The 17455-nt window shown below is 33.8% G+C and overlaps 1 protein-coding gene across 1 annotated transcript in view; it reads left to right on the forward strand.

The window, feature by feature from the left end:
- Window positions 1–17455, forward strand: part of FAM227B (family with sequence similarity 227, member B) — a 151072-nt gene that overhangs the window by 109142 nt on the left and 24475 nt on the right. Inside the window, exon 11 of the mRNA XM_012728766.1 lies at window positions 13872–13969. Within this exon, the coding sequence (XP_012584220.1) occupies window positions 13872–13969 (98 nt within the window). The remainder of the gene's footprint in view (window positions 1–13871; window positions 13970–17455) is intronic.

A 17455-nucleotide genomic window follows, 5' to 3' on the forward strand; every position in this document is an offset into this window, starting at 1 on the left:
AGAATGGAGATATTAGTATACTACTTTAGATTTTGATTAAAATATGCTAAATGTTATAGATTAACCTCTATAAGAATTGAAAGGGATTTCTTAACTTCCAAAGCAGATTTAAAAAAAAAAAAGTAATAGGAAGTAATCTAATAATCTAATAATAAAATAAAGTACAGATTATTTGAATTTTGATTGAAAGAGAAAAAATAAAATAAGTTGGCAAAAATAATTTCAAATGCATCAGGCATCACAATAAGTAAGAATTTAAAAATAAATTTTCAGGATCCCTCCCTGGTGGCACAGCAGGTTAAAGCACAGCATTAAGAAGCTAAAGCCTCTTCAGCATAAGTTCGATACCTGCCTGCCCCGGAGGTGACCCACATGGTGTGGCAGACCTCTCCTGACCCACCTACTGCAACCCTCAGCAGTGTAGTTCCTGCATCTGCCTGTTCTGCTCCCGGCTCAATCTCTGGTGAATCCTCTCACCTGCACCTCTGCCTTACCCCAGTTCTGTATGCATAAATAAATAAATGAATCTGTTTTTAAAAATTAAAATAAATAAATTTTATATTAAAAGACCATAAGATTATTTAAAATTAAGCATACACATACACAAGTAAAAATTCAGCTATATGCTATTTGCATGTTAAATGACAAAAATGTGATTATCTTACTAAATACCAAAAATTATTTGATGCGATTTATTATTCATTTTAATAAAAAAATTAACTGAATTTGAGAAAACATCATGAATTGATGTAAAACCACTATAACAAGCCTACAGGACATTATACTTAGTGTTGATACCCTGAAAAGACAGATACTGCTCTAATCAACTTGTTATTCCAAATTTTAGTTACTATTTCTTTTTTAAGATTTATTTATTTGTGCATACAGAACTGGGGTACAGGCCAGAGATGCAGGGGCAGTGAGAGGATTCACCAGAGACAAGAGTGAGGAGCAGAACAGGCAGGTCTCGAAGTACACTGCTGAGGGGAGCAGCAGTCTGCCGCCATGTCCAGGTGGATCACCTCTGGGGCAGACGGGGTTCGAACTCAAGTGGAAGTAGCTTTAGCTTCTCAGTGCTGTGCTTTAAAACCTGCTGCGTCATGAGGGAGGGCCTTTTAGTCACTATTAAAGAACAAGTGGGAATAAAAGTTTTCTATGTATCACCTGTAGGACTAATAATGCCATTTAATCTCAATCTCAATAATTAGTCCCAACAAGATTCTCTTTATTTCATGTTTTCTTTTTTCAATAGTTTCTTAAGTTTCATGACTACTTCAAATGTGCTAACTTAACTGTTGAAAATCTATTTGTGCTGTTTGCACATCAGCCTGCCTTCCATCACTCAGCAGCTCTATCTTGGTTGAAGGGACGCCAGAACGCACTCTGCCCACACGTGGAGAATCAGAATTAATACTTCCCTGAAAGAAAATTGCTCAGTCTGATGAGAGTCAATAAATGTCGTAACTTCCCACCCCCATCCAGGGCTGGTTTAATTCTAAGACATGTGTTTTGCATGAACGTTTTCCCAGAGTTCTTTAGGGAATTGATGGCATCACCCACTGAGTATCTGCCTTGATATTGCTTGCTTGCTTGCTTGCTTCCCTCCTTCCCTCCTTCCCTTCTTCCCTCCCCCCTCCCTCCCTCCCTGTCTGTGTTTATTTATGCATACAAAAACTGGAGTACAGGCCAGATGTGCAGGGGGTGAGAGGATTCACTGGAGACAAAGTGGGAAGCAGAACCAGCAGATTGATAAGTACACTGCTGAGGGGAGCAGCAGGAGAGATAGAAGTCTGCCATGTGCTGTGGGTCACCTCCCTGGTGAGGAACAAACTTGTGCTGCAGTGACTGCAAAGGAGGGGCAGGAAATAGGTAGAGGGCCTTATTGGTTGGTGGTGGGATGATCACTCTGTATTTGTGGGTGGGCATGGGTGATAGATGGATTTGGTAAGATGAGAAAATAGACTCCTAAAATCTACAAGGTATTATAAACTAATGTAGTCTATATTAAATGAAAGGAAGGAAATCATGCCAAAAACAAAAATGGTAGAAAAAATAATAGGCTGTTATAGATAGGCAAAGTAGTTCTACAAGATTAAAACCCTGATCAGTCAAAATCAAAACCAATATAATAGAACGAAACAAATAAGATAATTTTTTAAAAGATTTATTTATGCATACAGAACTGGGGTACAGGCCAGAGATGCAGGGGCAGCAAGAGGATTCATTAGCGACAGAGGTGGGGAGCAGAACAGGCATTTGGACAAGTACACTGCTTAGGGGAGCAGCGGGCTAGAAAGGAAAAGTCTGCTGTACCATGTGGGTCACCTCCAGGTCTGGGAATTGAACTCGCACTGAAGCCATTGCAACAGGCTTACAGTGCTGTGTCCTAACCCATTGCACCATCAGGGAGGGCTTGCAACAAATATTTTTAAATGGAACTTTTATTTTGAAATAAAAATTTTGCAAATAGTTTTCAGAATGAAAACTATACAGACATTCTCTGTGAGAGAATCTAATACTCAATAAGGCTGTACTGTTGTCTTTTTAAGTGCTTTTTAATGTTTAAACAATCCAAAACTAGAAGATATAAACTATCACAAAGAGAACAGAATTAGGAACTAAGGTGATTTCAACAGCCATTTTGATTCAGGCAAGATGAAATGTAATAGGAGGAGATACGAAGGACTGCAGGTGAATCCAAAAATCCAGCTATAGAGATAAAATTAGAAAGAGATATGGCTATATATGTACACATTTTTTTTAAAGATTTTATTTATTTATTCATACAGAACTGAGGTACAGGCCAGAGATGCAGAGGGTGAGAGGGTTCACCAGAGACAGAGTAGGGAGCAGAGCAGGCAGATCAACGAAGTACACTGCTGAGGGGAGCAGCAGGCGGGTCAGGAGAGGTCTGCCACGCCATGTGGTCACCTCCGGGGCAGGCGGGGATCGAACTCATGCGGAAGTGGCTTTCAATTCTTAGTGCTGTGCTTTAACCCGCTGCACCACCAGGAAGGGCCCATATGTACACATTTTTAAAGGCTCAATGAATTAATTGCAAGCACAATATAAATTGTTGTAACTTGATTACTAAACAGCTAATGAAACATAGATGGCAGTACATAAAGAGCACAAGAAATGGCCGCTCATGCTGTCAGACATCATCAGGAGCTTTGTTTTTAAATAGGGACAAAGTAGTAAATGGTCTGTAAGCCAAGTTATCAAAATAATATATCTACGGGGATAAAAAGTTTATTAAGCATGTCCAGCATCACAGTAAAGCTTGATTGTATACTTTAAGATTGATAGCATGGTTATCTGTTTTTACACATTAAGATCTCAAGAGACTAAGTAATTTATCAATATCTCACAGTCATTTAGAAATAATGTTGAGACTTAAAATATAACAAGAATCATGTAGAAAAAAATAAAATACACTGCTCTCTCTTTTCTCTACATGTCTGAAAATGTATTTCACTTTCATGTTTAAAGTTTTTTCTCTTGTCATTTAAAATTATCATCTAGTTTCCATTGTTTCTGTTGAAAAATCTTATTGCTTCTTTGCAAGTAATATAACTTCTTTCTCTGGTTGTTTTAGGAGGTCTCCCTTCATTTCTAGTTTTCAGCAGTCTGAGCCTAGCTGTGACTTTATGTTTGTCCTAGGAATTTGCTAAACTTTTAAAAATCTGTGATTTGATCTCTTTCATCAATTTGGGGATCTTAATCATCATTATCTCTTCAAATGTTGACTCTGCCTCAGCCTTTCCATTGACAAAATTTCACATTTTTAACATTTTATTCACTTTTTCTTTGAATTTGTTGAACATATTTATTATACTAATTTATTATCTTTCCAACTTTTATTTCTATTATGCCTGTTCTTGTCTTGTACTCTTCCATTAAATATGAAGCATTGTGTGTGTGAAAACTGTAGAGCTTACTGAATGCTGTTATTTTCTACGAGAGAGTGTTCTCCTTTTTCCCATTTAGGCTGAGGTGCTAAATACCATGACTTAGCTACTGATTGAGCTAGATTACAATTTTGATAATATGAGCCTACTTCTTGCTCTTCTTTATTCTTTGGTCATGACATTTGCAGATTTTTAATTAAGAAGTTGAGTAGTCTCTGCATCCTCACTCATAAAGTATCGAGGAAAGTCAATAATGTACTTTGAATGTTTTGAACTTACCCCTTTAATTTCTGATATCACACGTCTTCAAAAATGGACATAGGTCTTGCGTGGAAGACCAACCAAATATTGTGAGAATTTGTCTTCTGGAAACTGTAAGACACTTTACACAGCATTTTTCAAGTTTGGGGCCCACCTTCTCTAGCCTTCCTTTCCATCACAGAATTTAGCAAATACCCCATGATAAAAAATAGCTATCATCTATATAGTGCTTATTTAGATTTCACACTAGCCTACATGACTGGAAAGTGCTAGTGCTTCATCTACACTTGAGTAAAGTACTTCTGCCTGGCCCTCAGCAGTGCCCAAAATCAACACATGTTTTCTTTTAGGAAATGAAACCAACCAGAGATAGTTCACAAAAATGGGACTATTCTCTCTCTGGAATTTTAATTTTTCCTGCCCCTATTGTTTACAATTTTATTTTAAAACATATTTTCATAATTTACCCAGTTTGTTTTCTAGCCACTAAAGTGAAAACATTGGACTATAAGGCTTCTACATCTCATTCAGAAAAAGAAGTCTAAAGCACACATTTTTAAGCATCTTATTCTTCTTACAAAAAATGCCCAAAGCAAAACTTCCTGGAAAAGTTAAAAATGAAACAACAGGGGAAACTGCTATATAAATATTCACCCAAAAAAAGGACACTCATATCAGACAAATTAAAATTAATGTAATTAAACATTAAAAAGAATAATGATTAGTGATAAAAATCCAACATAATATATAATAAATGTGATTATCTATATACCAAAAACATTGCCTAGAAATAAAGGATTAACTCTCAAGGATTAACTAATGAACCCATCATTTTTAATTTGAAAATCATAGTATCTTATTTTCTCTTAGGTCATACTAGCTAACTGACAAAAAGGATTATTAAGAAATACATATCAGAAAAACATTAGCAAGTTTGCATGTGTGTGAAGTGTGTATAAGACACTGTATTCAATATTCAAAGCTCTGCATTCCTTTCAAGTGCAGATATACATGGAGTAGCTTCAAATTTTTTTCCACATACTAATCTCAGTAATACATAAATCTCATATATACATACATAAATACAATACATAAATCTCAGCAATACATAAATCTTCTTAGTTTTCTACTGCCCCCCTTCTTTCTGATAGCTCCTGTTCCCTCCTTACCTAATTTAATATTATAATCAATATTTACAGTTATACCTTGGTCCTTACCTTTGACTCATTCACCAATTTTCCCTTTTACTAGTTACTTGGCAAAGGCACAAATCTAATTAAAGATAATTTTCCACACTGGAAGTGTGCAGCTAAATATACACAGGGGAAAAAAAAAACATGCAACCATGGTAACTACTCTGATTTTTAATTCATAACTGCATAAATCAATTTTAAATCTGTCAAGCAATCATACTATAGTCTTTAGTCCTTTATTTCTTCTGCTCATCTAGATAATTATTTCCACCTTTTTTCTCTTCAAATTTTCTACACTACCTCCTCTATCCTCAATCTCAGATGATAATTTTGTTTCCACCTCAATAAGAAAATTAAAACACCTAATCTACCCACTTACCAATGGTATCTAGCATATTCTCTGCTTTTCCTTCTGTTGCTCTGAAGATGAACTTTGCTGGCAGTTCACAAACATAATTTCACTTACTCCTTCAGTAAATCCTATGAGATTGTTGTTGGTGGTACCATAAGAGTATAGGTTCAAAGTCCCATTATTAGTGAGGATCCTTTACAGCTCTACATCATCTATCCCCATGTTACTAAAAAGATGGCTCCAAGCAGCAGTAGCATTGTTAGCACCTGTGATCTCAGGACCAAACCTATTCAATAACAAATGCATTTTAAAAAGGACACCCAATTATTTATTGTGCCCTTTGACATTTGGAGAGCAGGACTGTATAAGCCATTTTGTTCTTTCCCATGCCCTTTTCATTATAATATAGTGGTACCAATTGTTAAAAAGTAAAATTGTTTGTTCAATCATGTTATAGTAGTGCTCTGTCTTCCTCCTGAAGAAGTATCATTAAGAAGGATGGGACTTCCCAAGGTACTAATTCAAACCTTGCTAAATTCCATTATTTCTTATGGTCTTGCAAATAAAATTTCTGATGATGTCCTTCTCTTGGTACGTTTGATTTTATTAACTTCGTATTCACTTAGTCTCAGTAGTTAGAGTAGGGGTTTAGTTTGAGCCAGATCAAAGAATTTGGGATTACCAACCTTGTAAGAGACAATTCTTATTCTAATCATTTACTTTAACTATTAATTTCTCATTCACTTAAAAAGAATTTGGTTTAATTAAAAACAGAACCAAATTTTACAAATTTGATCTTGGACTGTGGACTTATTTTAAGACATATTGTTAGTGGTGAATATGGAGAATCCTCCTGTGGAAGACATTTGAGAGCCTATAATTTATTTTTTTAATAATGGGATAAAATTTAGTTTCTTTGTTCAGTACAGAATTCTAACTTACAGTAAACATTCTGATGGAAAGATTTTGGTGAAAGGGTGGGAAACTGACACTGCGTCACTAGGACTTCTGCTAACATTTTTCCCATTAGAGCACAATGGTTCCAAACAAAGAGGAAATGATATGGGTGAACCACAGCACCCTCCACTTAACATTTACACGAAGAGGAAGACACAATGCATTCTTGCAACAGTTTTCTCCTCACTACATTTGACCCCTCCACCCATATTGTGAAAGAAACATATGTATTTCATAGAGATCATACATAACACTAACCTCACCAAAACCGCACTCCTCCACCACTTTGAGTTCAATTTCAAGGTTTTAAGTTTTTTAATTACAACATCCAGCTTTATTCCTCTGTGGTTAACAGGTGACTATGCATTTCTTGGCTCCTCTTTTCTCTATTATTTTTGTAGTAATGGGTTGGTCCATTCCTGTTTCTTACACTCAGCTGACAAAAAGTTGGAAGCCCTTGTCAACATTTAAAAATTATTGGCTGACAATAAGTAAAAGAGACATATTGCTTTCAACTTCCATTATTCTATCATGTTACCTTGCTCCTCTACAAACAATCCGCTGGGAAATGTGATTTATGATAATTTGAAATAATTTGGCTCATTAACAACTTTATGACTTAAAGGGTAAAACCACATCACTCACATCATTTGTTAAGCAACTATAATATTTAAATGAACTCATAATTACCCACCAATTATTTCAATCATCCTCAAAGATTTGAGTTCAATGTATTATTTCCTGACAGACACACAGTAAAAATCTTACACTGGGATAACCATTCCATCTTTACCTCCTTTGCTCTTTTTCTTCCTCATTTTCTTAAGACATTCCCTAACATAACTATTTGCTGCAGCCAGGGTGGTCTTTTCACAGTTCTGCCCAAGTGCCTTGTTACCCAACCTCACCCCTATGTATACACTGCATTGCCTTCAATTATTTTCCCCTGCCTGAAGTCCTGCAAATTGCTACAGAAGTGAGACTTCTCCTCCATCCTCATCCCACAGTCTCTTTCTCATCCTAAAAGTTTTTTTTTTTCCGACACAAGCTGTTTGCCTCATTATCTCATATTACTTTCTTAACAAATGTTGAAGTTTCCACAACTAGGACCTGTACATGTGGTACCACCCTATTTCATTATAATTTACTATTGAGGCCAGAAACTGTAGCCTTTACTTCTCTTGAACCTTGCAGTGTTTTTACATATAAGTCTACCAGAAATAGTTCCAGAAGGAATGTATGAATAAATGAATAAGTGGAAAATAGAAGATTTAGATTTGAGAATCACATTTGTGGGTTTTTCCCTCTTAATATAGGTAAATTAATTTAATCTATCCCCTTATGCTTTAATTCACATAATTTAAAATAAGAGACATCAGGCCCTCCCAGTGGTGCAGCAAGTTAAAGCACAACACTAAGAAGCTAAAGCACTTCAGCATGATTTCAATTCCCGGCCCTGGAGGTGATCCACATGGCACGGCAGACTTCTCCTGACCCGCCTGCTGCTCCCCTCAGCTGTGTACTTTGTCATTCTGCCTGTTCTGCTCCCCATTGTCTCTGGTGAAGCCTCTCACTGCCCCTTCATCTCTGGCCTGTACCCTAGTTCTGTATGCATAAATAAATAAATCTTTAAAAAAATAAAATAAGAGACATCATTTTGAACACAGTGAACTTTATTTCCATAGTAAATATAGCCAGAGTTGTGTCTACAACATTGCACTATGCTGACTGAACGACAAAGCACAATCTAGTAAAAATAAATTAATCAGAAAATTCTATTCTGATACATAGTTCTTTGCTGGCCTGTATAATTCAAGACTATCTATACAATGCAAGCCCTAAAACTAGTAGGAAAACTTCTAGTGCATTTGTACTTAACTAACATACTAGTCTGCTGTGAGAACACAGGTTAAGTTGACATGTGTATGCTTTAAAGTCTTGGGCAAGAGAGAATTATATCCATTCTCCTGGTGAAGAGGAATGGGGAAGACCTGACCTAAATAAGAAGCCTCCCTAATTCTAAGTGGAATTGTCTAAGGAGGTACCTGCTGAGGAGCTTAAGTACTTTTAGAGGAAGTGTATGGCTCTAAGTTCTCTTCTGCTGATGAAAGATTGAGTACAGAAACATACTGCTTTGTAATATAATTTGAAATCATGAAGTGTAATGCTTCCAACTTTGTTCTTCAAGATTGTTTTTGCTATCTAAGGTAATGGGTACAAAAGAATTTTAGAATTGTCTTTCTATTTCTGTAAAAAAAATGTCATTTGGATAGTGATAGGAATTATTGAATCTGTATATTGCTTTTTTTTTTATTATTGATATTTTAGCAGTATTCTTCCAATCCATGAAAATGGGATAACTTTCTAGTTCGTCAGTATCTTTCATTGATATTTTAAGTGTCTGGTGTGCGGATCTTTTATCCCTTTGCTGAAATTTATTACTAAATATTTTATTCTTTTTTATGTTGTCATATATGGGATTGTTTCCTTGAATTTATTTTCTAGTGTAGCTAATCTAGGAAAGTAAAACAGAACCATAAATAAACAAGATAAATAAACAAGATGAATATACAGGCATAGATGGTGGAGAAGAGATTGTGGAGTACTTTAATATACTTTATTGGGTAAAAAAATATTAAAACTCCTGCTAGCCCAAATGTTGCTGTGAAGAAATCAGTTGATTCTGCATACTGAATCTCTAAATTCATTATTAGTTTGAACATTTTTGTTATGGATTTTTAGAAAATAAAATTATATGATTTTGCAAGCATAAGTAATTTTATGTCTTTCTCTCCAAGTTTGCTATCTTTTATTTCCTTTGTTTATCTGATTTCTCTTACTAATACTACCAGTACTACGTTGAATAGCACTGGCAACAGTGGGTACCTTTGCCTTGTACTGGATTAATATTAGAAGGAAAAGTTTTCAGTGCTTCCTATTGACTATGATGTTAGTTGTGTGTTGTTCATAAGCAGACTTTATTTATTTATTGTGTTGAGAAAGTGTCCTTTTATGCCTACTTTGATTTGCATATGTAAAAATAGTGTTGCATCCCAAGGATAAATTTTACTTTGTCACTTGATTATGTTATATAACCTTTTCATTATGTTCTTCAAGTCAGCTTGTTAGTGTGTTGTTGAGTAATTTCTTTTTTTAGTCTGTGTTCATCAGAAATATTGGCTTATAGTTTCCTTGTGGTATCTTTGTCTAGTTTCGGTATCAGAGATCATAGACTGTGAAGTAAAATTCATCTGGTCTTGGATTTTCCTTTGTTGGAAAAATAATCAATCAATATAAAATTATATATTTCCACTTCTACTTCCTTATTCGATGTGGGTCATTCTACCTATTTCTTCTTGATTAAGTTTGGATAGATTGTATATTTTTAAGAATTTATCCATTTCTTCTCATTTACCCAATTTGTCAGAACATAATTTTTGATAGTTGTCTCTTATGAGACTTTGTATTCCTGTGGTATTATTTATGTCTTCCTCTTCATTTCCAATTTCATTTACTTAAATCCTCTTTTGTTTCTTGATGAGTCTAGATAAAGGTTTATCTGTTTTAACTTCTTTTTGAAGTTTGTAGTTTCACTTCTTTCTGTTTTCTTAGTTCTCTATCTCATTTATTTCTGCTCTGACCTTTTTTATTCCCTTCCTTGTACTACCTCTGAGCTTAGTTTTTCTATTTTTCTACACCAGGAGGTATAAGATTAGGCTGTTCACTTGAGAAAGACCTCTTGAGAAAGAAAGACTTGCCCAGAACTGCTTTTGCTCTATTCCATACATTTAATATACTCTATTTCATTTTTACTTTTTGCTTTTTTCTCTAATCCATTGGTTCTGGAGTAGCAAATATCATAGGTTTGTGACATTTCCAGTTTTCTTATTGCAGTAGATTCCTATTTTTTATACCACTGTGGTTGGATAAGATGGATTGTTATAATCTTAAATTTTTTGAAACTTGTTTTGTAGCTTAACATATGATCTGCCCTAGAAAGTGTTCCTCCCATGCTTGGAAAAAGTGTGAATTCTCTGCTTTTAGGTGGAATTTTCTATATATGTCTATTAAGTCTATTTAGTCAATCATAGATTTTAAACCAGCATTTCTTCATTCATTATCTTCATTCTCTATCTGGATGAGCTACCCATTGATGAAAATGAAATGTTAAAATCCTCTACTATAATATTATTGCTTCCCTTTTCTCCCTTTATGAGTGTTAATTTTTGCTTTATATATCTAGGTGTTCCTACTTTGAGAGTGTACATATTGAAAAATATTACATCTTCTTGCTATATTGACCTTTTATCAATATATAATTACCATTTTAATCTATTACTATATAGTCTTTGCTTTGAAGTCTATTTTGTGTGCTGTAAGTATAGCTCCCCAGAATTCTTTGGCTTCCATTTGCATGGAGTTTCAGTATCTGTGTATCCCTAATGTTGAATTAGTTTCTTCTAAGCAACATATAGGTATGTCTTATTTTGTTAGTTCAGTCATTTTATGTCTTTTGATTGGAGAAGTTGCTTTTTTAAGATTTCTTTACTTATGCATACAGAACTGGGGTACAGGCCAGAGGGGCAGGGACAGTGAAAGGATTCACCAGAGATAGAGTGGGAAGCAGAACAGGCCAACTGCTGAGGGGCATAGCGGGTGAGTCAGGAGAGGTCTGCCACATCATGTGGATCACCTCTGGGGCGGGGATCAAACTCATGCTGAAGTGGCTTTAGTTTCTTAGTACTGTGCTTTAACCCACTGCACCACCAGGGAGGGACCTTTGTCCACTTGCTTTTTAAAGAAATTATTACTAATAATTACTAATAAGGGAAAATTTATTAATAATGATAAAGTAATTATTGACAGGCTTCTACTTATTGCCATTTTGTTCAATGCTCATAATCCATATTTTGTAACTCCTTTGTGACTTTCTTCTTACCTTCTTCCTTCCTGATGATTTTCTTTTGTCTTTTGGCTTTCATATGAGATTTATAGGTCATTATTAACCATTATCTTTATAACAATAGATAATTCTGGGTTTTACTATATGGTTGTAGTTACTGGTGAGATTTATACTGTTAGGTGTTTTTCTATTACTTTTTAGTGTTCTTTCTTTTCACTTAAAGAAATCTCTCTAACAGTTCTTGTAAGGTCAGTCTAAATGGTGATGAACTCTTTCAACTTCTCTTTGCCTGGAAAACTACCTCTCCTTCAATTGGAAAGAAAACTTTACTGAGTAGAGTATTCCTGGATATTGAGCTGTTTGTTTTCTTAGCACTTTGAGTATTCATTTCCTCTGCTTGTGACAAACTATAACAGGACACCCAGGTGAGGAAAGATTTCATAATTGTTCCTTGTTAATGGAATGAATATGCATGAGGGTACATAAGAAATGTTCCCATATCTTCAAGAGAAGAACCACATGATTTAATTAACCATATCAATCAACCTAAAAGCATAAATCAGTTATTAAGTTTCTTAAAATATAGCCTCTGACGTTTAAAGTTTCTCTTGAAAACTCTGCTGATAGCCCTATGAGGTTTCCTTCTGTATAGAAAGCTATTTTCTCTTGCTGATCTTTCAATTCTCTCCTTATCTTTAACCTGTGATAATTTTATTATAATGTGTCTTGATGTGGGTCTCTTTGGGACCATCTTATTTAGAACTCTCAGGGTTTCTTGGAACTGTATATCTGTTTCCTTCCTTGTGCTAGAAAACAATCAGCTATTAAGGGACATAAAGTAGTATTATTAACATCACTTTTGCATTTAAGTATGTTGCAAAATTGAAAGTTTTATTTTTAATTATTTTTTCCAAAGACAGTTGTTGTTGTCATTTCTTATTCACTTCCTTTTTCACTAAAGGTAGCATACTATATGAATGAAATATAATGTATTATAATGTATATACTATTCTGTACCTTTCTTTCATCACTTACAGATATGTAGCATTCTTCACTTAAGTGTGGAAACCTTTAATTCTTTTTAGAGTTGCATAATATTTCATCAGATGAGGGTGCTTTAATTTATTCAATACTGATTTCCATACATAACTGGTTTATAATATTTAAATTTTAAAAATTTTCCATGCTCAATAAAAATGTATGTATGTTCTTTCACATGTAGAAAATTGTATAGGATATATTCTTGGGCAAGGGATTCCTGTGTCAAATGGAAATGTGTCTCTTTTTTGGTATTTATTGCCATATTGTCCTCCAAAAACATTTCTATGGTTATGAGCAAATAAAAAAAAATAAATTGTATGGTTTATTACCTGCCTTGTCTGCTCTAACTCCAATAAGTCTAACCTTGGTTCCACTTAAAACTTTAAAATTCAGGTTCTTGCCAATCAATTTTAATCACTGCCAAAAAATAAATGCCTTTTACCTCTAGTTTTTCAGGCTAATATCTAAATCAGTTAATATCTAATGTCAAAAATCAATCCAATTGACCTCCCTCTATTCTTCAGAAGTTTGTAATTAACCCTACAACCTGTATATCTGCTTAATCTACCTGGTAACTGATACTAGTAATCAGTGCCCAGCTCTACTATAAACCTTTCAGGTCATCTTTCCTCTCTGCTCTGCTAAAATAACCTTAATAAAAATAACCTAAAGCTTGTGCTCTTAGGTTGATTTAATCATGCTCTTCTTTTCTTTAAGACGTGGAAAGGTTTTCTGGATACCCTGATGCATATGCATGCCATAAACCGGGAAAAAATACCTGATCTTTCTTTATCTGGGCGTCTTGTTACCCAGAAATGGAAAGGTTAACTCCAACAAGCATTTAACTTATCCAAATCTATTGCATTTAACTAGAGGATCATGGAAAGAAGCCGAAGACCTAAGTCTATGTCCTCTCCCTTTATGATTAAGAAGTGATGGCTTACAGCAAGTCAGAATTTCTTATACTTCAGTTTTCTCATCTATAATCTGAAGGAAATAATATGTAGCTCTAAGGATAATGAGGATAATATGAGATAATATAAGTGAATGGATTTTGTAAAATCTAAATTCCTAATGACTAAAAATAAGATAGAATATTCATTTCCTTTAACTCTGACAAACTGTATCTTAACCTTCTCTCAGCCATCTGTGCCTACCTCCAAGATTAGGGTATATTTCCAGGAAAAAGAATGGAGTGACATACTTTTTTGTGGAAGAAAAATAAGAATTTAAGAAATTTTTTTCTCTTTTAGCCATAAACTGCAATGTAATGAAAATTTTGAAAAACCCAAGAACATATGCAATGTCTACATCCAGAGAAGAATCAGGAGTACCAAAACTGACAGCAAAGGTTTGGAGTACAGTAATTATGAAAGCTCATTCTTACTTCCTTAATTTGTAATAAAATTTAGTTCAACAGCTTCATATAGGAGATGTCGGTTAATACAGTCTTGATATATAGATTAGAAAAAAATTAATGATCAGAAGATTTATTAAACATGTTAATCTTAGTATTAAAATATTTCTTTTTTTCTGAAGATATCCTTATTTCTAATGAGAAAAAAAAGAGCATTTATCTTTTCCTCACACTTGTGGCACTGCTTGTCCCTTGGTTGACATACATACATCACTACTGTTTCAGTTAGCATCAGTCAGGGTACAGGGAAAAGTTCAAGGAAGTATAGCAATGTTGAATCTGTCCCTGTCTCTTAAGCCATGAAATAACTGACCATATGTAAACACCTGAGTCTTGAATACTTAGTTTCACTATGTTCCTGAAGTATCTGTCAAATAGCAGTTCCATAGACTTACCATTAAAGAGGTGATGATGAAGTTATTGACTTGAACTTCTGAATTTTATCTCTTAACTTGTTAATTAGGCTTTATATCTGTTTAGTCTTAATTGACAAAATATTATATGAATTACCTACTCAGTTCTAACTATTATTGTAAATTTTAAATTATGCCTGTATAAATACTACTTTCTGAAATCAGTACTCACATATTTCCTAGTTTTTAATAATACAGGTGTATACATCTCTTCTAACTTTACTATTCTACAAAGAATGGTTTGTAAGTATTTCCAAGAGAAATTGATGTTCTCTAGGAGTCAATTTGGGATAGGTGACAATATTACGTCATTGTGGGGGGTGGGGTATTAAGCTTGCTAGTTGTAGTAATCACGGAAATGTAATAAAAGTTGTATAGCTGATCCTCAGCAAGCACTAAAATATGGTATCTTATAGTTTTTCAACAAGCTTAAGAAATATAGGTGGCTGGATTTGTAAATAAACTTTGTCAGATGCTACTTTTAAAGAGAAATTGCAGTATGTACTTTGTGTTACAGCATTCTCCTTTATCTTTGCTCTTTCTATTAGATATATTGAAATCAAAAGCATGGAAGAATTATGATCATATTAGATAACTAAAAGTTCACAACAGACTAGAGTAACTGGATTGATATTAGAAAAACTATAGCTTTTATACTGTTAGAACTATATAAGTACAGGATAAGAAAGCCTCAACTTAAGGGCAGAAAAGATTTGGGAATCATTTTAATAGTTAAGTTTTCTGTGTGTCAGTAGAATGCTGTTGACCTCAAAATCTGTATTCTTGGTATATGTAAATAAGCATCTCTAATCTACTCTATGAAAATTAGACAATTATTGTGTAGTATGCTAATTTTGAAACTCTGCATTGTAAAAGAGTGTAGGCAAACAGAATTGTTCTAAACACAAGTAAAATCACAATGACTAAGTCCTCTAAAGCAAACTGTTTGAACAATCAGCAAAATATTTAAAAGTATTTCCACTAGAAGATTTTGGAGACTTTAACTGTTTTAAATATGTAGAAAGAAAGCTATTGGAGGACAGTAGTGTTAGATTTTCCATTTGATTTAAAAAGTTTTTTTTTAGCTTTACAAACTAAAAAGCTTTTACTTTTCCAGTAGGTGAAAGCTATAGAGAGATAGATTTCAGGTCAACATCAATTTTCTTTTCAGCAACAGGATTGTCAAATGTTGAAAAGGTGCCATATAACAATGGCAGAACATTTCATGCCGCAAAAACTTAGCTTTTTAGTCATTGTCAGCTCTTTTTTATCAATAAATTAATAGAAAAAACAGGACACCAAAACTATCTCTTAGACTTTCTTGTTCATTCCTTATGACTTTACTCTCCATAAATGTGTAATTTTCTCTTTCTTCTTTTGCATTATTTCTAGTTTCATACCATTGTGGTCTGAAAAAAAAATTGACATAGTATCAATCCTCATACATTTATTGAAGTTTATTTTATAAGCCAAGATATGGTCTACCCTTGAAAATGGTCTGTGAGCACCTGAAAAGAATATGTATTGTGGTTTTTGGAGGTGGAAATAATAAGCCCAGCTTTTCCGATTTGTCATTTAAGGTCATTCTTTCCTTGGGGATTCTTCTTTTTGGATTATTTGTCCATTGCTGTATGTATAGTGTTAAAGTCCCCTGTTACTATTGATCACGTCAATTTCTCTCATTTAAACCTGTTAATATTTGTTTATATATTTGTATGTTGTTATGATAAGTGTATAATAGATCATTGTTATGATCCCCTTGTCATTATACATTATATGATAGCCATCTTTTTTTCTTACTTTTTTTTTCTTTCTTTTTTTGCTGAAATTTTAACTTACCTAAGTACACTGCTTCCTGACTTTTTTTAATTGCTCATTTACTTGGCGTGCAAGTTTCTGTCTCTTCACATTGAGTCTATCTTTGTCTTTAAAATTTAAGTGAAATTCTTGTGAGCAGTAGCTAGTTTGCTTTTGCTTTGTGACTTTTAATTGGTGAGTTTTGTCCATTTACATTAAGGGTAATATTTTTATATATGAGGATTTGTTACTGCCATTTTGTCTCTAGCTTCCTGGGTTTTGCTATGCAGTTATTTCCTTGTTTAACTTTTTGTGGCCTTTCCTTTTTTTTTCCAGCTTATATAGGAAAGTTCCTTTCCAGGTGTTGGCAAATTCCTCCAGCTTTTGTATTCTTGCAAAGACCCTTTTCATTTTTATCTGAAAATATCTTACAGAATATACTATTCTTGCCTAGCAGTTTTTGTCTTTGAATAAAATATATCATTCCAGCCTCTCCTGGGATGAAACTCATGTGGAGTTACTGCTGAAAGTATAACAAAAGCCTCTTTTGAATACCTTTATGTTACTTGTTTTTCCCCTCAATCATCTTCAGTATTTTATCTTTGTCTTGAATGCTTAATAGTTTCACTATTGTGTATTATTTGGGCTTCGCTAACTAGGTGTTCTGTTAATTTCATGTACTTGTATATTCAGTTCTAGTTTAGGCAATTTTTCCACTATTATTTCTTTGAGTGAGCTCTCTGCTCCTTTCTCTCTCTTCCCCTCTGGAAAATTTATTATCTTACAATTCTTAGAGTTGGGTAGTCCTTGCATTGTTTCTTTACTTAAAAAAATATCTCTCTCTTCTTATACCTGAATCTCATATGTCAAATTATTCTAACTAAATCACTTGGAAATTACTGTGTAGAGGTCACTGATTCATTCTTCCATTTTTGATCTGCTTATTCCATAGATTATTCTAATCCTCTTGACTCATTTATTGAGTTCTTCATATTCCTAACTCTTATTTTCTTACTTAAAACTTCAGTTTGTATCTTCTGTTAACTTTATTTCTGAGCTTATAAATGTACTTTTCTGAGTCTCTTTGTATGTCTTTGATTAGTTTTTCTGAGTTTCTTGTGTCACCTTCACTTCTCTTTCTAAGTATTCTTCTACTCTTTGAGTTTCTTTATTATAGTAGTTTTGAACACTTGTATTCAATATAGCATGA

Source organism: Condylura cristata, unplaced genomic scaffold, assembly GCF_000260355.1.
Source record: "Condylura cristata isolate star-nosed mole 26May11 unplaced genomic scaffold, ConCri1.0 scaffold00023, whole genome shotgun sequence".
In the NCBI taxonomy this organism is placed as follows: Eukaryota; Metazoa; Chordata; class Mammalia; order Eulipotyphla; family Talpidae; genus Condylura; species Condylura cristata.